The following is a 25,096-nucleotide window of genomic DNA, read 5'->3' on the forward strand; positions in this document are numbered from 1 at the left end:
TAATGGAGGCACAAAGAAAAGGGCCTCTCAGGAACCGAGAGACGCTGAAAGAGAGAAGCGCCCAGAAAGACTCAAGACTGACCATTGGCTGGCTGAATGCAAAGTTGAGGGCCTCAGACAAAGAATGTGGGTTCACGCGCCAATGAAGATGCTCCTCTGAAGGCCAAACATACATGTACTCAAACAGATACACACACAGGCCCCTGAACCCCAGCCAAGCGGAACCTCATTCACACAACGGAGGGGGGTCGACTCTTTGACTCCGGCTCATGGGGCGGTTATGGTGTGCCAGGGTCGACAAACTTATGGTGACCTTAATGCTGGTCCATGTGACTGGCAGTCAAGTTCAAAAAAATCTAAAAAGGCTGTTCTGTGGGATTAGTTCTGGAAGTCGATGGTGGAAAAGTCTAGCATTCATGATGATGCCATAAAAATTTAAAAATTTGGAAATGATAGCAAAAAAAACAAAACTACAACAGATACCTTTTTTGAAGAGTGTCTGCACAAGACCTGTTGCCAAAATAGTGTTGTGAGTGGTTACGAGGGTGTTGCTAGAACAAACCTAAGTCTCTATAATGTCCTTGTGCCTCAATATTGTGTGTTCTTCTTTCAATATAAGTCTATGGAATTTTGCAGGTTTGATCATAAAAATGTAGAATCTTATTGATTGAGAAAATTGAGAAAGATAGACCTCAACTGTCCTTAACAAGCAGCATGATTTAAAGTATCACTTGCATCCCTAGTTTAATACTTAGTGTAAGATTTTAACATCCCTAAACCTCAGTATGAGAAATAGCCCTAGCAAACACCACAGATAAAAAACTGGAGGAAAAAAAATGCACTGCAATACAGTAGCTGAAGAAAAATGTGTGCAAATAAATGCAAGAAAGACAATCAATTACAGTTCAGTACACAAATATTACAATGACGTCATCACTGATAGAACGACAGACAGACAGAAAGAAGGACAGATAAACAGAACGATAGACAGAACGAAAGAATGACAGATAGATAGAATGATAATGCATTCTTGCTGACTAAAAACATTCATTTCTTGATTTTTTTTTTTAAATGCTAGTGTATTTGGAAAATGTAATAATAAATCATAAAAAAAAAAATAATACCAGCATTTAATGGTGACTACAAACATAATATAAAAGGATTCTGAGAAACTATGTGATTAATCATACCTGTATGAGGTGGGAGGGTACGGTCACCATAGCGACTGAGAGTGAAGTGCGTAACAGGCCTCGGAGGGCGTAGAGAAATGTAGTGAGGTCGTGGCAGTGGGCGGGGTTATCCTTACAGCACACATCATCCCCCCAGAGCACCGATCCCAGAGAATGAAGACCCAACCGCAGGACGTTCCGAACCTTAGACTACAGAAGAGCAAAAAAAGACAAACAAAAACATTTGAATTTCAAACACTGCATTCTTTGAGACAATCTGTATATGTACAATTCATGTGAACAAATCCACATCTGGCTTGTGTAATGAATATTTAATTAAAGCAATGTAGAATAAACTTTGTGTTCAAAAATGCATGAATGAATATCTTAACAGTATTTTAATAAGTGCACCTTAATTTAAAAGAGAAACAAGGAAAAACCTGTTGTGTTGCATGAAATTTATTTACAGTAACATGTCAATGATGCTTATAGAGTTCTAAAAACTGTAGTGAAAAATGTAAGTAGCAATTCTGCAGCAAAATAAAAATTTTGTAAACAAGTGAAACGTATGACCTAGATGTAAATTTAGAGTTTGCAATGTAGCAAAAACAGCGTTAGTTTTAGGTAAAATGCTGTATCAGAATCAAATTAATCTTTATTGTTGTCATTATATTCTGCATTCTTTGTCTTTCTTTCTGCTGTGCATTAAAATCAACACATAACAAATTTTGTGATACTTTGCACTGCAAAGACAGCTATGGATTGATTAATGGAACAAATTCAATGTGTATAAATGCAAGACAGACAACCAATCACAATGAAAAAGTCCACCTCCTGTTGTCCTCTCACATCAAAATTCACTGATGTATTTGTTTATAAGTGTTTTCGCTTGTAAACGTTGCTTGATCGGTGCATATTTCTCTCCTGATTCAGCCAAGATGACTTTTTCACTTTAGAAAGCAATATTATGGATAGAGGACTGGTATATTATCCTGAAGCAACAGTTTGAAGTTAAAAACTTTAAATTATGGATGTGTTTCTTAAAAACACACAGCTTTTCACTTCACATGACGTTAATTGAGTCCTGTGGATTACTTGTGGATTAATGCTTAGTTTTTATTAGCTGTTTGAACTCTCATTCTGACGGCACACATTCACTGAGGATCCAATGGTGATGTAATGCTTAATTTCTCCAAATTTGCTCAGATGAAGAAACAAAGTCATCTATATCTTGGATGGCCTGAGGTTTATTTTAATTTTAAGGTGAACTATTTCTTTAACTGTACTCATTGTCTTGTACTTATTGCAGTAATGAAAGTACATTTAAGATCACAAACAACACTTAAGCAATTTACTCAATTAGAGACTCTCAACAGGATGTGATTAACCATTGTACAATTTCACATTTATACTCTCTCCATAATGAGAGAGAGAATGGTGAAAAGCAAACAAAACAGTGCCCAAATAGTATGTCATACATACGTTTGCAATGACTTGTGTAACTAAGTCAGTAGTGGAATCCTGTCTGTAGTGAAAAGCCTTTTGTCTGTTGGAGTGAGGGTCATGTACCTCTCAAACAACTTGAATCAATGAAACAAACAGCCCAGCCAAGACCACTCAACAGCACGGTCAAACGGAACACGGTGGTCAAAAGTGATTGGATGACATCTTCCAATCAGGACAGTTGCCTGACATGTCCACAATGTGGCTGTCAACCTAAGAGCCAAAATGTCTGCTTCCAACAAGTGCCAGGAAATTCTTGGCACATTATCCGCCAACATCAGCCAAGCTAAGGGGCCATGGATGAGAGATGTGCCCTCTACAGTATACAAAGTCTGACAGAGAATTGAACCTTATTCACAAACCATCAAAGAGCTGATTCTGAACCTGCTTAATAAAGATCGAGAGGACACCTCAGATCAGAACAACTAGAAAACTGGCAACTGGTTTGACAGCAATACAAGTTTCAGATGTCCCAAAAAAGCAGCACAACTTCATATATGCATATTTATGAAGATGTGAAAGGTAGAAGCTCTTTTCCACACTTTCAGTTTAGAATTATCTAGTCTTTAGTAAGCCTCTCGATAAAAATACACATTTTGGACAAGCTATAGACTTTTATATACACATATTTTATATACACATATACACACACACACACACACACACACACACACACACTCATACAGTGCCCTCCATAAGTATTGGAACAGTAAAGACAGAATTGCTCTGTTGGCTGTGGAGTCAAGACATTTACAAATATGATTAAAAGATGAATATGAGACAAAAATACAGAATGTCACATTTTATTATTGGATTATTAAACACATGTTTTACCAGCTAAGAAGTTCAGCACTTTTAGAGATTCATCCCTCTATCTGATGTGAGCATAAGTATTGGAACAGTTGCCTCTCAGGTCTTTCTAAGTGATCAGCTGTGTCCTGTTGCATTAATTCTTCAGATATTAAAAGCAGGGAATGTGTCGTATCAGTGATATCCATTACTTCTGTATTCTGAATCTTGCATTCGATGATGACGCACACAAACCAGGATGAAGACGAGGGGGCTGACTTTGAGAGAAAAGCAAGCAATTTGGATGCTAAAACAAAAGAGGAAGTCAATTAGAGCTCTAGCAAAAACAAAGGGCATGGAGAAATCAAGAGTTTGGAAACCACCAGCGACACAAGCAACCAACAACAACCTGATCGGCTGAGAAAACAACAGTAGTTGATGACAGACAAATCATAAAAGCTGTGAAAATGAACCCTAAAAGATGTGTCTGTAAAATCACCAACAACTTCCAGAAAGCTGGGGTGATGCTCTGACAATCTACTGTCCTCAGGAGACTTTGACACAGAATTACAGATGCTACACAGCAAGATGCAAACCTCTGACCAGCACCAAAAATAGAAAGGCAATATTAGAGTTTGCAAAAAAGCACAAAGGTGAGCCAGGAGAGTTTTGGAGCTGTGTTTATGGACCGATAAGACAAAGACGAACCTTTATCTAAGTGATGGGAAAGCAAAAATGTGGAGAATAAAAGGGAACTGCAATGATCCCAAGCATACAACCTCATCTGTAAAGCATGGTGGAGGTGGTGTTGTGGCATGGGCATGCATGGCTGTCTCTGGAACAGGCCCTCTCAACTTTACTGATGACTTAATGTATGATGACAGTAGCAGAATGAATTTGGAAGGGTACAAAACCATCTTGCCTACCAATATTCAAGAAAATGCCACCAGATTCATTGGGAAGTGCTTCATATTGCATCAGGACAATGACCCAAAACACCCTGCCAGTTCAGTCAAGGAATTTATAAGGGCAAAGAAATGGAAAGTCTTAGATTGCTCAAGTCAATCTCCAGATTTAAATCCGATTGAACATGAATTTCACCAGCTGGAGAGGAGAGTAAAGGCAGAAACTCCCCAAAACAAGCAACAATTGGAATTGGCCGCATTAAAGGCTGGGAAAAGCATTTCAAAGGATGAGACCAAGAGTCTGGTGATGTCTATGGATCACAGACTCACTGCTGTGATTGTGTGCAAGGGATCTGCAACTAAATAATAGCTTTTAATCTTTTATATCTGCCTTATGTTCAACTGTCCCAATACTTATGCTCACATCAATGAGTGGGATGAACTCTAAAAGTGCTGTTCTTTTTATTTGGTAAAACATGTATGTGTTGAAACGGCTAATAATAAAATGTGACATTCTGTAGTTTTGTCTTATATTCATCTTTTAATCATATTTGCAAATGTCTTGACTCCACAGCCAACAGAGCAATTTTGTCTTTACTGTTCCAATACTTATGGAGGGCACACATATATATATATATATATATATATATATATATATATATATATATATATATAACATATATATATACATATATATATATATATATACACACATACATATATATATACATACATATATATACACATACATACACATACACACATATATATATATATATATACATATATACACATATATATACACATTTTTGACTCAAGTGATCAAATACTTATTTGACACAGTAATTCACAAATAAATTGTTAAAAAATCATACAATGTGATTTCCGGATTTTTATTTTTAGATTCTGTCTCTCACAGTGGAAATGCACCTATGCTGAAAATTGTAGACCCCTCCATGATTTCTAAGTAAGAGAACTTGCAAAATCACAGGGTGATCAAATACTTATTGACCTCACTGTATATGCATGTATATATATATATATATATATATATATATATATATATATATATATATATATATATATATATATATATATATATATATATATATTAGTGGTGTCAAAATTAGCGCGTTAACGCATGCTATTAATTATTTTCAGATTAACGCGTTAAAAATATTTAATGCAATTAACGCAGGGGCTGGGCTAGGGTTGGCCACCCCATTCGCAACTGCTGCCTCTGTCTCTTTTTTTCTTGCAAAGGATTGCGTTTATTTAGATGATGCAGAATGTCTTTATGACCACATCAAACGGGAGAAGTTTCAGACACGTGCTCTATACGTCGCCTCCACGCCAGACGCGAGTCAAACAAGCGCATAAAAGATACTGTGCTCGTAGCGCGCACTCTTCAAATACACGCACAAAGGTGCCGGTGCGCGCTGTAGCCTATATCATTTCATATCATACAGCGAAAGAAACTACGTGCATGCAATGTCGTAGTTATGCCGTCAGTTAAGGCATGAAGTTACCAAAAAGGCGATTAAAGCTGCCTTAAACTGTGTGCAAGCATGCAATAGCCTATGTTATATATGCGTCACATTTAAGTACATGTCTCTGAAATGGTTTTAAAAACTGTCCTGAGGCACCCTAGCACTGTCTCCCTCATCTAAAATACCCAATTCAACTCATCCGCTCATTAGTTGAGACTTTCAGACCTGAAGTGAGTCAGAAAATGTAAAGAGATTTGTGAGAAAATAAGATGCATGTCAGATCCCCATCACCTTCAGCAGCAGCAGCAGCTTTTAAAGCAATAGCAGGCAAATAAGTTAATAACCAGCTGCTGTGATGTCTATTAATCCAAGAACAAAAGAAAAAAAGAGGAAATCAATAACTTTTATAGTTTTAAGGGGTTCATCTATATTTAATTTAGAATTTAGTGTTTGGTAAGTATTAATTTTCTGTATATTTCTGCTGAAGGGCACAGGTAGCTAAATATGTCATTTATTATAATGGGTTCATGTGAAGATTGTTTTAAGTTCACTTAAATTAGACGTTAAGTGTAATAAGTGTTAAAATTGATAGCTCTCAATTATACTGTAATGCTGAATGGCTACAGTCAATGGTTAAATATTCAGGGGGCAAAAAACATTTTTTTATAGAGACATCAGTAGTATTGATATCAGTGATGCTGGCCTTCAATCATGAAAAAGATACCATTAAAGAAATATAAAAAATATACTGTCTTTATGTTGTTTGTACAGTGTACATTTGAAGATTATTTAAAAACTTGAATGTTAGGTGGGGTTAAGCGTGATTAATCACGACTAATTTTAGAAAAATGTGTGATTAATTAGTTATTTTTTTTAATCGGTTGACAGCACTAATATATATATATATATATATATATATATATATATATATATATATATATATATATATATATATATATATATATATACACACACACATACATGCATACATATACATATATACACTCACCTAAAGGATTATTAGGAACACCATACTAATACTGTGTTTGACCCCCTTTCGCCTTCAGAACTGCCTTAATTCTACGTGGCATTGATTCAGCAAGGTGCTGAAAGCATTCTTTAGAAATGTTGGCCCATATTGATAGGATAGCATCTTGCAGTTGATGGAGATTTGTGGGATGCACATCCAGGGCACGAAGCTCCCGTTCCACCACATCCCAAAGATGCTCTATTGGGTTGAGATCTGGTGACTGTGGGGGCCATTTTAGTAAAGTGAACTCATTGTCATGTTCAAGAAACCAATTATCCTGCTGGAAGTAGCCATCAGAGGATGGGTACATGGTGGTCATAAAGGGATGGACATGGTCAGAAACAATACTCAGGTAGGCTGTGGCATTTAAACGATGCCCAATTGGCACTAAGGGGCCTAAAGTGTGCCAAGAAAACATCCCCCACACCATTACACCACCACCACCAGCCTGCACAGTGGTAACAAAAGTGAAAGTGAAGTGACATACTGCCAAGTATGGTGACCCATACTCGGAATTCGTGCTCTGCATTTAACCCATCCAAAGTGCACACACACACCGTGAACACACACACACCGTGAACACACACCCGGAGCAGTGGGCAGCCATTTATGCTGCGGCGCCCGGGGAGCAGTTGGGGGTTCGTTGCCTTGCTCAAGGGCACCTCAGTCGTGGTATTGAGGGTGGAGAGAGCGCTGGACATTCACTCCCCACACCTACAATCCCTGCCGGCCCGAGACTCGAAACCGCAACCTTTGGATTACGAGTCCGACTCTCTAACCATTAGGCCACGACTTCCCCAAGGCATGATGGATTCATGTTCTCATTCTGTTTACGCCAAATTCTGACTCTACCATCTGACTGTCTCAACAGAAATCGAGACTCATCAGACCAGGCAACATTTTTCCAGTCTTCAACCGTCCAATTTTGGTGAGCTCGTGCAAATTGTAGCCTCTTTTTCCTATTTGTAGTGGAGATGAGTGGTACCCAGTGGGGTCTTCTGCTGTTGTAGCCCATCCGCCTCAAGGTTGTGCGTGTTGTGGCTTCACAAATGCTTTGCTGCATACCTCGGTTGTAACGAGTGGTTATTTCAGTCAAAGTTGCTCTTCTATCAGCTTGAATCAGTCGGCCCATTCTCCTCTGACCTCTAGCATCAACAAGGCATTTTCGCCCACAGGACTGCCGCATACTGGATGTTTTTCCCTTTTCACACCATTCTTTGTAAACCCTAGAAATGGTTGTGCGTGAAAATCCCAGTAACTGAGCAGATTGTGAAATACTCAGACCGGGCCCGTCTGGCACCAACAACCATGCCACGCTCAAAATTGCTTAAATCACCTTTCTTTCCCATTCTGACATTCAGTTTGCAGTTCAGGAGATTGTCTTGACCAGGACCACACCCCTAAATGCATTGAAGCAACTGCCATGTGATTGGTTGATTAGATAATTGCATTAATGAGAAATTGAACAGGTGTTCCTAATAATCCTTTAGGTGAGTGTATATATATACACACATATATATATATATATATATATATATATATATATATATATATATATATATATATATACACACACACACACACACACACACATATATATATATACACACATATACATATATATATATATATATATATATACATACATATACACACACATATACACATATACATATATATGTAAATTGTAATACATAATTCTGATAATGACACCTAATAAAGTTACTTTCAGATCATAATGTAAAAATATTAGATTTATGCTATATTTCTTACATGTATATTAATATAATACTATTTCTGATTTCAGTTTTTTTTATTGGATAAATATTTCTATGATTTTTATTTTACAAATTTTGAGTTTTGAGTTATTTTGAGTTTTACAAATAAAAGAAAAGATAAAAAGTAATTCTGATAAGCGTAACATTCTACTCTTAAAAATTAGGAATTACAATTAAAAATACAAAACAATACAATACAAAATGTTTAAAGCTTTTATAATCTTTTAAAACAGGGGCCAGAAAAGTTCAACCAATGCAAGAATTTCCCTTTTTCTTTGATATAATTCTAAAAATGCCTTCATTTAGTTAAATCCTTGTATTGTGAATCACTGATTTGCCTGCTTATATCTTTGAAATAGAGAAAAGGAAGCTAGATATCTTCAATAAACCAGCTGAAAATAGCTGTGGTGTTGAATTGTCTCCCGCCCTGGTTGTTCTCCTCACATCAGCCTTCGTCCACTGACAATAAACAGTAAAGTTAACATCCTCTACACCGTCCAGCAATCACAAGCATCTCAAGTTAAATAAACCTCATTTTTTGACTGCGTTTCCAAAGCTTCTTGAGGGTTGAGCTTGACATTTCCACAAAGAGGGTGTTCCTGACTCACCGACTTCCTCCTTCCCTTCGGCCACACTCCGGCTTTTTACTGCTCACACTCTCTTCCCCGTTATGTGCATGTGAAAAAATTCTATGCTTTTAACAATTTGTAATGGTAACATGAACATACAAGAAAAATGAGAAATAAAAAATCTCAAACTAGCAGTAATGAAAGAATGAAAAAATTAAAATTAAAATTAATAACAGAAAATTAAATAAAAAGTTTCATTAATGATTTTGCCAAACCTACCATGATCAGCAATGTTAGTGCATTTTATTCAAACTTTATAGGTCATTGCGGTCAAGGCTAGAATTGAGTCACCCAACTGACAAACGTTTTAGTCAGTCTCACTGTTGCCCTGTTTGCTCTCATTCTGAGCATTCTTGCCTTTGTGCCCATGTTCTCTCAACCTCATCACATTCTACAACCTCTGCCAACAGAAAGGCACTGTTTGATGATGTAAGTGCTTAATCTGTCGGTTGACTGACAGGGGATCGAGGACTTCCAGAGTGAGGAGCCGAGGTGTCCATCAACAAGAAAGAGCTAACACCAACTAGACCTAAGCTACAGATCAGAATAAGACTTGATTTGTGAACTTGATTCCATTAAACTTTAAACTATAGTTTAAAACAATTTAACAACACTGGAATCGCATGAATTTGAAATAAAATTTTGGTTTCCAACATTTTTATTTTCCAATGTTATTAAAAATTATTCTAAAGAGTAATTCAATTTTATAGGCTGTCAAATGTTGTTTGTGACATATTGTGAAATATATTTCAATAGCATGATTTCGTGTCAGTGATGGGACTATGATAAAATAAGAATATTCAAATAAGAAAACTTCAGCAAGTTACTATAAACTTACTGGCCTCATGGCGAGCAAAAAAAAAGGAGCATTATCTGACATGCATGGATGTATATGGAGATTTAGTTGAAAAGCTGAATGTAGATGACAATCAAAACCTTCATCAGCATTTCTCCTGATTGGACAAACAAATACATCTGGAGTATCATAAGTTAAGACACAGCGCAGTACAATATTTTGTAAAATTGTTAACATTTATATAAGGCCCATTCGCACTGTGAATGATAACCATAAAGTTTTAGAAATCATTCATACTTTAGAATTCATTAGTTTTTGTCCTTGGTCTGTTTGTTTCGTCATCAGAAAAGATTTAAAGAAATTTAATGTGGATTATTGTGATGTTTTTATCAGCTGTTTGGACTTGGCACCCATTCACTGCAAAGGATCCATCGGTGAGCAAGTGATATAATGCTAATTATTTTTTGCAGTAAGATTGAAACTGAAAGAAAAAAAACGTTTTTGGAAATCTTTTTTTTTTTTATTAATTTTTGCCTTTATTAAGATAGGACATATCAGAACTGACAGGAAGCGCTGGAAATCTTTTTCAAATGTCTTCATGTAATGTAACAAAACTGTACACAACATGGGTTTCCTGTCTTTAACTAAACTAGACTTTTTTTATTAATCGCTTGTTGGGTTCACATAAGCCTACGGTGTAACTTAAATGTGTGTAAATACAAAATAAATCTCTAAAATATAAAATAAAATAATAAAGGTGGTTTTAAAGACTTCCTTTAATAAACTTATAGGCCTGTTTACTTTAAGCCAACACAAACTTTGGTCAGGAGACCATGTCTGGAGCTCACCGCATGACAAAAGCCACATTAGGGCCACAAAGTTGGAAACTGATTAAAAATAGCAAGTGTATGCTCAAGCGGCCCGGTCCCAAGAGCAGCTCAGCAGATGCAGTGCTGATGTGGAAGTCAAGACAGGGGCTATCATGGGGCCGTTTCTGAGAGGGGCCTCCAGAGGGGCCGAGCTCCCCTGCTTCTCAGTAGGAGCTAATGAATATGAACAGACAGAGGGCATATTGCCCAGTGTCTGTCTTGGCCTGTTTACCACAAAACTAATAGGACTACGCTTTAAGGAAGAGGAACCCAAGGGAACCCATCTCCCCCCTGAGAGCGATTCAAGCACAACATGGAGGAACTGACAGCTGAGGATGAGACGAGAAAGAGAGGAATAAAGTTGGAAAGGAAAAGAAAAATAAAGCCTTTATATTTGAAGCTCTTTTCCATTTCCTAATTATCACAAGCTATGAAAGCCACACTACAAAGGAAGTGAAAGCAAAGACAAAATCAGGCAACAATTAGCCAACCGAGACCAATCAATGAAACAACAAATTAAAGGTCTTGTAAAAACACTGCCTGCGGCAAAAAGCTTTCATTGTTCCAGAGGTGTGAATGACAGAGTGTCTGTTAACTGTGCATTTCATTGTAGCCTTTTTGGTCAATTTAAAGCGATAGTTCACCCAAAAATTATATTTATTAATGTGGATAAGTATAATAAAAGAAGTAATTTAGACTCATACACTATATTCCATGCCTTCTGAAGCCATATGACTGAAATCACTTAAATAATCTTAACCATGCTTGAAAGTTGTGGTCACCTTTCACTTTAATTAAACTGAAATGAAGCATTCTGGTACGATTGACTCCTTTTTTGTTCTACAAAACAAAGAAAATTTCATGGATTTTGAAAGACATGAGAGTGAGTACATAATGGCAGTTTCTTTAAAGTAATCCCTGCTGGAAAAAACGTTCTCTGTTATTTGAAACGGAGCAATAAATGGCTAAACAAATGACAACCAACCTGTGGTGTGGATCCGTCAAACCCTTCTTTCCGGATGACCGTCTGGATAGACTTCAGGAGAGCATGATAGGGTAATGGTAACGGACTGAAAGAACATGACAGAAGAATAAAATATACTCATTTTGAAAGATGGATAAACAAATAGGCTGAGGAGCTGAAATGACTGCAATTTGAGATTGTAAATGTAAAAAAAGTGAAGCTAGTTAAAATAACCACCTAAAACAACCAACCATAGAAACCACCCAAAAACCTGGCATCATGGAGACGACTTTGATGATGATTTTAAAATAATTATTTGATCAACTAAATTCCATTCATAAAACAATGTGCATTACCATTCAATAGTTTGGTCAGTATGATTTTGTATGATTCTTTTTTAAAGAATTAACAAAAGATTTCTATTTTCAATCAATTTTGTTCACTTTCAGTTCAACAAAGAATCGAGAGAGAAATGTATTCCGGTTTCCACAAAAATATTAAGCAGCACGATCATTTTCATCATTAGTAATAATAAGAAATATTTCTTGAGCAGCAAATCATCATAAGAACCATTTCTGAAGGATCATGTGACACTGAAGACTGGAATTATGCCTGGTGAAAATTCAGCTTTACATCACAGGAATAAATTACATTTTAAAATATATTGAAACAGAAAGCAGTTATTTTAAGTTGTAATATTTCACAATATACAGTTTTACTATATTGTCGATCAAATAAATGCAGCTTTGGTAAACATAAAAATTCTAAATGATCATATTTAACCCTAAACATTACTGTAATTATTGTAATAAAATAAATGCAACCTTTGAGAGCATAAGTGTCTTTCAAAAATATTAAAAAAAAATCGTACAGACCTTTCTTTTATCAGACGCTTTAATCTAAAGTAACAAGTGTGGAATTGTGCAATCGTAGCAATGTGTCAAGACTCAAAATTGTAAGAGAAGTTTTGAAGTTGACTTAGAATAAATGTGCAAACAAATGATAGCTTCAAACCATGTTTATTATTATTTATTTATTATGCAAAGGTTCAGTTTCAGGAAAATGCTTGAATGTGGACTATTATGATTATGGCTCCATAACAGGCCAAAAGCTGATGATATCTGTGTACACTTCAATTAAAACCACTAATTGTTGTGGCATATGCTGCCGACATAAAGTGGGATTTGCTTTGATATCACAAAAGCCTGTTGACATCGGCAGTAACCCTGGCAACCTAGTCGTACATGTAGACGCAAAGAAATACATCACTAATTAAATGAAATGAAATGAAATCAATTAAACACTTTGGCACCTCTGTCAGCTCCGGGCGCTCCCCCTGAGGCCTGCGGTGAGTTAACGGGACAGTGCTTCTGATCCCAGTGACACAGCGCTTCTATGTTAAATCAGGGGTAAGATGTGCAACTCATAACAAGGGAGGTCAAAGCACTTGACCTGCTCTGCGTTGCACATTTTGTCTTTGGGTGCAAAAAACTCTAAATACTGAGAAAATCACCTTTAAAGTTGTCCAAATGAAGTTCTTAGCAATGCATATTACTAATCAGAAATTAAGTTTTAATATATTTATGGTAGGAAATTGACAAAATATCTTCATTGAACATGATCTTTACTTACTATCCTAATGATTTTTGTCATAAAAGAAAAATTGATAATTTTGACCCATACAATGTATTTTTTGGCTATTGCTACAAATATACCCCAGCGACTTAAGACTGGTTTTGTGCTCCAGGGTCACATTTCAAGAGTAAAAATAAGTATATTAAGTTTAACATTATTCAACAATAGAAACACTACTATTCAAAATTTTGGGGTCAGTAAGATTTTTTTTCTCATTCCGTAAGACGCATTAATTTGGTGAAAAGTGACAAATGTTTTGTAACATCTTGAAAGTCTTTACTATTTTTAATAAATCCTGTTCTTTTGAACTTATGAATCAAAGAATCCTGAAAAAAGTGTATCACAGTTTGCACAAAAATATTAAGCAGCACAACTGTTTTCAACATTGATAATAATAAGATTTGTTTCTTGAGCAGTAAATCAGCATACTGAATGATTTCTGAAGGTTCATGTGACACTGAAGAATGGAGTAATGATGCTGAAAATTCAACTTTGCATGACAGGAATAAATTAGATTTAAAAATGTATTCAACTATAAAACAGTTACTTAAAATTGCAATAATATTTAACTTGAAATGCAATGACATTCAGAAGACTCCAATTACTATTCAGACCAAGTTAATTTTTGTTTGAATTATAACAACAATGATCAAGCAGCCTGTTGAGATTAAACTACTAGACTGAGATTTATGTCTTTGCTCATTTAAAGATATATATCACACCTCAGGGGTTTTGTAAAGTCTTTCATTCTGTCACTTCAGTCATTCATTTCAGTCTTTCCCTCTCATTTTGGTTCACAACATGTTGTAATGACCACTCTGTGTCACTCTGCATGCAGCTACGACAGCCATCAATTACTCAAAGATTGAGAACTGAATTTAAATCCTGACAAACAGCAACCTCCAGGCCTGACACAGACGTTTAGTTGTGTAAGCTGATTTTATTTTATTCTAGCTCAAATAATCGGATTATAATTATTAACTTTTATGACACAGGTTATATGACACAGTCACATTTGAACACACATAATGTTCAAATATCGAAATATCAAAACAATTTTCTGTGGCAATCATTATGAACAAATGGTGTCGATATGACCGATTATGAATCTTCCATCTGATTATGAATCTTCCATCTGCACATATTCACATACTGTTCAAAAGTTTGGGGTCGCTAAGCCTTTTGAAAAGATTTTTAAATCTCACTTATGGTTTTGTAGAAGTCCACACCAAGGCTGCATTTATTTGGTCAAAAATATAGTAAAAACCTTAATATTGTAAATACTGTCAATACAACCGTTTTCCTTTTAAATATATTTTAAATGTAATAAATTCCTATGACGACAAAGCTGAATTGTCAGCAGCCATTACTCCAGTCTTCAGTGTCACACGATGAACAGAATTTATTTGAAACTGAAATATTTTGTAACATTTATAAATGTCTTTACTGCCACTTTTTTTTTTTTCTTTAATTTACCAGGATAGTCCCATTGAGATTTCAAATTTCTTCTTCCAGGGAGTCCTGTAAAATGGCAGCACAAAAAGTTGATTAATTTAATGCATCCTTGTTAAACAAAAATATTAATTTCTTTAAAAAAATATATATACAGTAATTGACCCCAAACTTTTGAATGGTAGTGTGCAATTTCACGCTCTGAAGCCACCTCACTGATTTGCTCCTTAATGGGGTGAAACACGTGTTTCCCTCCTTTGATTAAGACCTGGGGAGGTGGGGGTGGCGGCAATCAAAAGAGGACACACCCCCATTGTGTCTGAGACAGAAACCGCAGCAGCCCAACAGAGCGTGATCGCTTAAGGTGCTGTCCGTAGAGGATAATGGCCAACAGGTGAGCTAATTAAGATCACAGTGATGCGAGTGAGAGGGGAACCAGAGGGGCGCGTGGAGGCAGCATCCGTCTTAAACAACAGGCTCCGCTTTCACCTGGAGAGCAATTTGTGCCAATTACGCCACGTAGTGAAACGGAGCAATTTAACAGTCTGGAAACGGCATGGGGCTTTTTATTCTATGAGCTGTGAAACGTGGAAAGACAATGAGGTTTTTTTGTATCTCAAGACATTTGGTTGTTGCTTAAGCTTGCTGATTAATTGATTTCTTTGAAAGGGATAGGAAGCAGTTTTCTACATCTGATTCTGCCCCAATTTGTTCTTTATAACAAAATTATCAGCATAGTGTCATTGAAAAAAAAAACATGTTTGCAACTCTAAAAAAGTACCTATATGTACTGTATAGCTGCAGTTTCCAGCTCAAATAAACACTGAAGGTAGTAAAACAGCAATAACTTATGATCACAGAGCAGATTATCAATTAAAGACTTCTTTCTGTGCTGTCCTCCTGCACAATACTATATTATGACTCCAAAACACTTTTAGCATAGTACATGATTTACAAAGTAAAACATTTGACATATGCATCACATGACCAGCTCCATATGCATGGTTTCTCTGATGTAGTATACTTGCTTGGTAGCTCACCTGGTACAGCACTACATTGTGATGCCAAGCGTTCAGGTATGAGTCCTACTTGTCTTGACACTCAATACAAGAGTTCAAAGAGTCGGTTAGGTTTAGTGTAGGAGATATGTTATTGCCAAACACAAAAGAGCATTAACTATTTAGTGTAACTCACCAGACATTTCATTTCTGAACTGCAGCAATATGTCCAACAACCAATGTAATAAAATTGTCATATTCACGTTTCACTGTTTCGGATAAAACTGAACATGCTTTTAGCGCCAAACATTTCATTTCCAAACTGCTGCAAAACGTACAACAATCACCTTCATCTGTTTCCGATAAAATGTAACATTTTATTTCCATGATATGCACAACATCCAACGTAATACAATTTTCACATTCATCTGTTTCAGATCAAACTGAACAAGATTTTAGCGCCAATCACTAGATATTTCATTTACAAACTGCCACAATACGTACAAAAATCAACACAATAAATTGTTCACTTTATTCTGTCTCGGATAAAACGGAAACCTTTACTTTGCAAGTGTCACAAAACAGGCAGCATAATATAATTTTTGAGTTGGAAATTACATGACAATTAGATGCCCTTCAGCAACAGACGTACTAGGAATAAAGTCTCTTCGTGTTCATAAGGGATGGAAACACATCTAAAAGGTGTGCTAAAACAGCTAGTGGCTAAAAGCTTTATGATTCCATTAAAACACGTTATAAAATCATAATAAACTGAAGGCAGAGGAAGGAATGACGGCAAAATTCCAAAAGCAACACCTATGTAGGCCACAGCATCCATCACGTTTCTGCCATGGCACAAGCTGTTCCGCGGACAAAGTATCTCCACACAGGAACACATTTACTGATGCGAGTAAACACAGGCTTGGGAACACGGCCCCTTCACTATGGTGCTGTTATGCAGATAAACAATTAGAAGTCCTTTTTGTTTGCGGACATAAAAAGCAGAGAGAGGCTCCATGAACCAGGGGCTCCAGATTGATTTGTTTGCACTGTGGCCGTGCCGTAGACTTTAATGTAACCAAAGCGCCTGCCTCCTCTACACGTGCACCCCTTGCAACCATAAAACAACCGTATCGCAAACACCACTGAAGACTCAACCCTGGCTTTCGTAGCGTTGCCGAGGACCTGGAAGTACAGAGACGTTTTTACGAAAATCTTTATTAGGCTGAACACCTGTCATAAAACGAAATTGCAGATGTGTTCTTCAGAAACATGACATCAGCATTGAGAAAGCATTTTCTTCTCGGAGATATGCGACGATACTTAGCGCACTTATCATAATAGAAGTAAGGACGTATATGAAAGATAAGTGCAGAAGGCCCTGCATGTGTTTGGTTATAATCAGGGCTGGAAATGGGGGGGGACGCGGGGGGACGGAGTCCGGGGAGTGAATTTCGAGGGGGGACGGCGTTTCATTTCCAACTGGTTAGATTTATTTGAAAATTAAAATGATTTCTATATTATATCCATTCAAAGACTACAAAAGCGATCCCAGTTCTGCATAAACCGTAGTTAAACAAAATGTAGTGGGATATTTGTGTCTATGGTTTGCTGGGCAATGCCGTCTTTGATTGGCCATCAAGAGCAGACTGCAGCCAATGGAAATGCTTCTCTTGCTGCACATGCTGCTCCTCACAGCACAGATCGTGAAAGCAGACTGCAGTTTGTTATTCATTGTAACAAACAAAGTGTAGAAATAATAGATTCAGTTTGCAGTGTAGAGAGCTTCATTCACTAAAATAGAAGTTTGTGAGATCGCGATGAACTTAATGATTATAAAGAGTTTGCAAATGTGAAATTTAATTAATACAACAGATTTATACATTATTGATTTTATTCAAAAGTTAATATAAAGCGACTTGCATTTTAGGAACACTTGTCTGATCTGTTGAGAACTATTTTGTTAATGAAATAAAGTCACAGCTGAGCCACTGCGCATCTCCAAGCAAACAGCGCTGTTTCAATTATGAATGAATCTTTGTTTTTGAACAAATCTAGTGAGTCGATGATTCTATGATCCATTCATAAAGAGAGTCACTTGCTTCATTCCTTAATGAATCAGCAGTTTGAACGAATCGATTAGATGAATGATTCAGTGACAGACAGTGACTTGCTGCCACCTACTGGGAGTTTCATTTTTAAAGTATAAATTTTAATTGTTTAATGTTTCTGTATTTAATCTCATAACATTGTTTTTATTAAATGTATTAATGCCACCTCTGAGTCTTGTTAAAAAGTCTGTAAATATTCCACATTTGTGCTCTTCTGTTCCGTGCAAAGATTAATTGTTGCTGATTTCAGGTCTTCCTGATTGTATCTTATTATTTTAAATGAATTTATTGTTTAATAATTTATTTATTTATTTTTTACAAAAAGTTAATAAATCTAATTTTGGCACAACATATGACATGCATTTAATAAAGATAAAAATGGCATTACAAAGGTTAAAAAAATACTTTAAGGAGTCAAACATCATCTTATAATAGTAAGTTTAATTTCTGTCATTGATCAGAAGGTGTTCCTAATGTTTTTTAAGAAGAAGCACTAGTGCTCCTGAAAAGAAACGTAAGTGTAGAGTCCTTAAGAATGTAATGTTACCTTTTAAAACTAATTGAAAAGGTTTTTGCAAAGTGTAAACTATTAAATATAATCTACAAATACTGTACCGCTAAATAAGACGTGTTTTGAGGACTTAGCTAATCAGGCCAATGAGAGACAATCATTCTAATATTTTATGAAATCATTAGTTCATTTCACTAATCAATGTTTTTTTGTTTGTTTTTTATTAAACACAAGAGGTCATTAATAATAATTATATTATAAGATGTACAAATTCAAACACAACGCATCTTTAATTTGGGCAGAATTGCAGGTGCCTGTCTCAATGTAGGCTACAAGAAGGTTTAGAGAAAATATGACATAAGTTCTTAATAAATGTTTTCATAGATTATAAATGTTTTTATGATAAAATACATCCGAAAGGTAATCTAAAATTACCATTGTTAATCCCCCCCCCCCCCCCCCCCCCCCTCCAAATTAGAGTCCCCCCAGTAAATATCGGCCATTTCCACCACTGGTTATAATGTTTGGTTAAGCTGTCTCCAGAGGTGGGTAGAGTACCCAAAAACTGTACTCAAGTAAAAGTAAAAGTACTTCTAGAAATATTTACTCAAGTAAAAGTAAAAGTAATCGTCTGAATAGTTACTTGAGTAAGAGTAAAAAAGTATCGGATAAAAAAACTACTCAAGTAGTTAGTTACTAGTTACTTTGAATCATATAGGTACTGAATATAGTCTATTTTTATTTAGATATATAGATTACATTTATGTAATGTGTATGTGTATACACACACACACACACACACTGCCATTCAAAATATATATATATATTTTAATGTAATTTATTTCAGTGATGCAAATCAGAATTTTCATCAGCCTTTACCTCAGTCTTCAGAGTCACATAATCCTTCAGAAATCATGTTGATTTATTATCAGTGCTGCTCTTTTTAGCTTTCTATTCATCAAAGAATACTGAACAAAATGTTACAGGTTCCAAAAAATATTAAGCAGCAAAACTGTTTCCAACACTGGTAATAAATCAATATATTATAATGATTTCTGAAGGATCATATGACTCCGAAAACTGGAGTAACAGCTGATGAAAATTCTGATTTGCATCACTGAATTAAATTATATTTTAAAGTAAATTAATTATGTATTATCCTATAACATCTGACACTGAAACCTCTGAAAACGCCTCACATGACTGCTCTAAACATAACGAAACAAATGCATATTGACGGATCTTCTGTTCTGCAAAATGTAAACAAATGTAGCCTATATTTTTGCAAGCGTAAATATTGTAAAAATATGAATATTAATTGTGTCTAGAACAGGCCGCGCGCCGCTGCGCAGAGCTAACGCGGGTTCCGCGGGTGTTCATTTCATACTCTGTGACAGCTTATTTAATGTATAAATGATACATTGTATTTAATGTAAGGTACATGTACAACAAACTGGTAATGTCATCGTGGTATCGTGGCCTATAGCCTACCTGTGGAACAGTAGACAGCACACGCGGTGTTCATCTAATAAAAGATCTTCATATAGCTCTAGCAAACAAGCCTTTGCAGATTTGCTTTCAACTGACTGTAGATCCAAAGCCACGTCTTCAGCGCTCTTGATGTTCTTAAACTCTCTGTTATCTGAGTGAGAACCGCTTCAGAGACGGCAGGGAACTGAACGAATCATTCAAACTGATTCGCGAACCAATTCACTGGTTTGCCAACTGGTTTGATAAAGCCTTTACACAGAATCGACTCAAAAGAATGAATCATTCGCGAATGGGCATCGTTCATTGCCCGGAGAAAAGTAGACGGCGCATCTGGAATAAACCGAAGCATTTTTAACTTGTATTGCATTAAGATAGAGTAACGAGAGGAGAGTCGCCCACAGTAACGAAGTAAAAGTACCGTTTTTTCTCTAAAAATATACTTGAGTAAGAGTAAAAGTACCCATTTTAAAATATACTCAAAGTATTAGTTACCCAAGAAATGTACTCAAGTAAATGTAACGAAGTAAATGTAACTCGCTACTACCCACCTCTGGCTGTCTCTAATCATAAGCATTCTTTTATGAACTTCCATGAGTAATAATAAAAGCTCTGTCAAGGCAATATAGATATTTACGCAAGACAAGCTGATCCATTTAAAGTTGGATGTTGAATATTCCTTCTTAATATTTCCGACTTCGAACCACATGGCGCTCTTTTGTTTCATGCTTCGAAGATTAAATATGCACATTGCATAATTCAAAAAGTTTGGTGTTGATACGATTTTTTGTTAAAGAAATTATTTTATTCAGAAAAGGATGCATTGAATTGATTAAAAGTGACAGCATATACTTTCATATTGTTGCAAAACTTCAAATTCTGAATTCTAAGAATGTTGAAAAAATTTTCAACACTGATAATAATAAGAAGAAATATTACTTGAGCAGCAAATCATCATATTAGAAGGATCATGTGACACTGAAGACTGGAGTAATGAGACTTGTTTCAAAAACATTAAAAAACCTGCAAACCCCAAACTTTTGAAAGGGAGCGTACATCTTGGCAAACAAAACGTCAATGCAAATTTTGGGGCACGTAAACATCTTATTCTGAATATTCGCCATAACTGAACATTTATTTTGATATACCTAACAGATATTCAAGTGGACAATAGTAGTTACCTTGATCCTGTGGTTACTGGTGTTTCCTGTAGCTGATAAAAACTGTGGCATTTAGCTGCTTGCCATAGCTCAGGCTCCATGGTCTTGGACACGTCATAGTAATGACCAAACCTCACTGATGACGCCAAAGCAGCCTATAAATACAAATAAAACAATTATAACAAAAACTTTATTCTCTAGGTGTGTAAAATGCACTAAATACAGAATTTAATAATACTTTTTTTATTTAACACAACAATACAATTATTGGCCTATTTTCAGTTTTCCAATCTGCTTTCTGCATGAACAGCTTTAACTGTCCCTAAAGCTACTTTTGTGTCCCAAACATTATCGAAATTGAGATTTATACATGATCTGAAAGCTGAATAAATAAGCTTTCCAGTGATGTATGGTTTGTTAGGATAGGACAATATTTGGCCGAGATAAAACTATTTAAAAATCTGGAATCTGAGGGAGCAAAAAAATCTAAATATTGAGAAAATCGCCTTTAAAGTTGTCCAAATGAAGTCCTTAGCATATTCATGTAGCATATTACTAATCAAAATACAAAATATCTTCATGGAACATGATATTTACTTAATGTCCTAATGATTTTTGTCATAAAAGAAAAATCGATCATTTTGACCCATACAATGTATTTTTGGCTATTGCTTCAAATATACCCCAGCGACTTAAGACTGGTTTTGTGGTCCTGGGTCACATATTTGTTCAAATAATCAAAAGAGTCAAATCACGATAACCAAACAGAATCATGAACAAATGACAAATCTGATGCTACATGTAATTAAGTAAGGAATTGTAATCAAATCAATTATCAGAGTAAATATGTACACACTAGGAACAGTTTTGTTGCATTTCTTTGCTGATGTAAGTGATATGAAGTCAATTTTAGACACCCATAGACAATCCCATAGACTGTCATGTCTCAATTGTTGCAACTGATGGTAATCACAGTATGTAAAACAAAATATGACATTTTGAATTAGAATGTGAAAAAAATATGTACATTTCCTACAAAAATTTTACTAGTTTATAGTAAATACCTATCTGTAATTTACACACTAGCACTCCAAAATTTGAGGTCAGTACAATTTTTTATATGTTTTTAGCGAAGGCTTATGCTCACCAAGGCAGCATTTATGTAAAAAAAAAAAAAAAAAAAAGTAAAAAAAAATTGAAAATAATAAAAGTAATATTGTGAAATATTTTTACAATTTAAATGAACTGTTTTCTACTTTAATATATTTTAAAATAAATGTAATTCCTGTGATGGTAAAGCTGAATTTTGAGAATTGATTACCCCCCCCCCCCCACTTCAGTCTCACGTGATCCTTCATAAATCATTATAATATACTAATATTTGGTGCTCAAGAAACATTTCTTGCAATCATTAATATTGGTAATAGCACAGTTGTGCTGCTTAATATTTTTGCGGAAACAATTATATATATTTTAAAAAATTATTTGATGAACAAAGTTAAAAAACAGAACATGTATTTTTTTTATCTTTCACAACATTAATTGAATGCATTATTGCTAAACAAAAGCATTAATTCCTTTAAAAATATATTATTTTGTATTATTTAAAATATAAATCTTACTGACAAACTTTTGAACAGTTGTGAATATAAAGTATCATCTATGAAACGATGACCTATTATAGTGGACCATTCTTTACATAAGACAATAACAAGAAAAGTTAAGAATATAAAAGACTCCAGCTTCCAGCTATCACTGATGGCTTATCCATTGTTGAAACCGTTAGAAACCCAGATGATTCATTAAGCCATTGAGAATTTAATCACTTTCTGATGAGACTGACCACTTGGGCTTAGGGAAGCACACTTGCACGCGGGCAGATGTTTCCTCAGGTTGTGAGGGGGTCTGGTTTTTGCTCTAGAGTTCCCTATCAGTCAGTCACGTTCGACGTAACGTCAGTGTGACTGACTAATGGGAACTCGCTCGAGAGCCCAATCACCTTCGAGTGTTAACAAAACAAGCCAATGACAGTTGGCGTGCGTGTTTCGCCACGCGCACCCCGCCCCGCAGTGCGGGTATAAAAGGAGAGCGCGTGCAAACGCACATCAGCTTTTCGCTTCGGAGCCGAGCCTTGCTGCGAATCTCCGAGAGTGTACAAGACAGCTGACGAGTGTTGGTGTTACGGCGCGTCAGCGGAGGTTGCGATCCAGTGCTGCTGCTTCATCTCGGCGTGCTGCAGCTCTCATCCTGCGGTCGCGCTGCGACCTCTCCTGGGCGCTTCAACACTTTTCTAAAAGAGCAAATTCTGAAAGAGCTCCACGAGCGACGGGCGTCTTTTTAAAGATGGCTTCCCGCTCGTGTGTTTCTGGATGTGGCCGTTTCCTGGCTTCATCTGATGGTCACGATCGCTGTGTCTCGTGCTTGGGCTTTCAGCACGCTGAGGCAGCGCTCGTGGATGACTCATGTTCTCTGTGTGGGAACATGACCATCGCGATGCTGCGCTCCAGATACCTCCTCGTCAAGCGGGGGGGTATCCCCCTTGCCATGCCCCGTTCTAGTTCCTCCGGTTCTCGGAGGGCTACTTCGGCTCATGGTCAGGGTGACTTGAGGATCACAGTGAGAGCTTCCCCGTCGAGTGCGTCTCCGCGGGCCTCTCACTCCTCTAGCGCATCGCACCGTCTGGGGTTTCCGGACGAGTTTGTGGAGTCCTCGGACAGGGCGGGGCCCAGCATCTCGTTCGGAGCTCCAGCAGATGACAGGATGTCGGTCACTGCATCGGGGGATGAGCTAGGTTCTGGAAATGATGATTCGGCTGCGCTGCCTCCATCAGGAAGAGTGGTGTTGACCGAGTCAGATCCAGAACTGACTGCTATGCTTTCCCGGGCCGCTGAGAGCATCGGGCTGCACTGGAGGCCTCCTCCTTCTCCCGAACGCTCAAGGCTGGACGATTGGTTCCTGGGGGCGCAGGCCGATCGCAGGCAACCGCCTCCGGTTCCATTCTTCCCGGAAGTGCATGAGGAGGTGACTAGGTCTTGGAGGGCACCTTTTTCTGCCCGAAACAGACCTAGTGCCTCCTCCGTCCTCACCACCCTCGACGGTGGGGCGGCCCAAGGGTATGTGGAGATCCCCCCAGTTGAGCGCGCCATTGCAATGCAGCTCTGCCCGCAGGGCGCTGCCGCCTGGAGGGGTAATCCACGCCTTCCGTCCAGGGCCTGTAAGTTCTCGTCCGCTCTGACGGCCAAGGCTTACAGTGCTGCTGGACAGGCCGCTTCCGCCCTGCACGCCATGGCCCTCCTGCAAGTCCACCAGGCCAAGGCGTTAAAGCAGTTGCACGAGGGTGGTGCTGACCCAGCCGGATTGCAGGAACTGCGCACAGCGACGGACCTTGCCCTACGGGCGACGAAAGTCACGGCGCGGGCCCTGGGTCAGACGATGTCCACGTTGGTGGTCCAGGAGCGCCACTTATGGCTGACCTTGGCGGATATGAGGGAGTCTGACAAACACCGTTTCTTAGACGCCCCGATCTCCCAGGCCGGCCTATTCGGCGAAGCGGTGGAGGGCTTTGCCCAACAGTTCTCCGCCGCACAGCAGCAGACAGAGGCGTTTCGACACATCCTGCCCCGGCGGTCCGCTGCTGTCTCCACCCCACCGCCGGCTGCAGCCCCTCCGTCTGCTCGTCGCCGAGGGCGCCCTCCTGCGGCCTCCACCTCCGCTCCAGCTCGGCCCCAGCAGCAGCCTTCACAACGGCCGCAGCGTGAAGCTGGCCGCAGGAAAGCGGCGCAGCCCGTCTCTGCCCCTGCCAAATCTGCGAAGCGCCAG

The 25,096-nt window shown here is 37.5% G+C and overlaps 1 protein-coding gene across 1 annotated transcript in view; it reads right to left on the reverse strand.

The window, feature by feature from the left end:
- Positions 1-25,096, reverse strand: part of LOC306860263 (elongator complex protein 4) — an 84,096-nt gene that overhangs the window by 43,161 nt on the left and 15,839 nt on the right. The window contains exons 5-7 of the mRNA XM_079401874.1: positions 21,299-21,432; positions 11,944-12,028; positions 1,191-1,379 (exon numbers count right to left, since the gene is read on the reverse strand). Of these exons, the coding sequence (XP_079258000.1) occupies positions 1,191-1,379; positions 11,944-12,028; positions 21,299-21,432 (408 nt within the window). The remainder of the gene's footprint in view (positions 1-1,190; positions 1,380-11,943; positions 12,029-21,298; positions 21,433-25,096) is intronic.

This window comes from Barbus barbus (genome assembly GCF_936440315.1).
Source record: "Barbus barbus genome assembly, chromosome: 1".
NCBI lineage: Eukaryota > Metazoa > Chordata > Actinopteri > Cypriniformes > Cyprinidae > Barbus > Barbus barbus.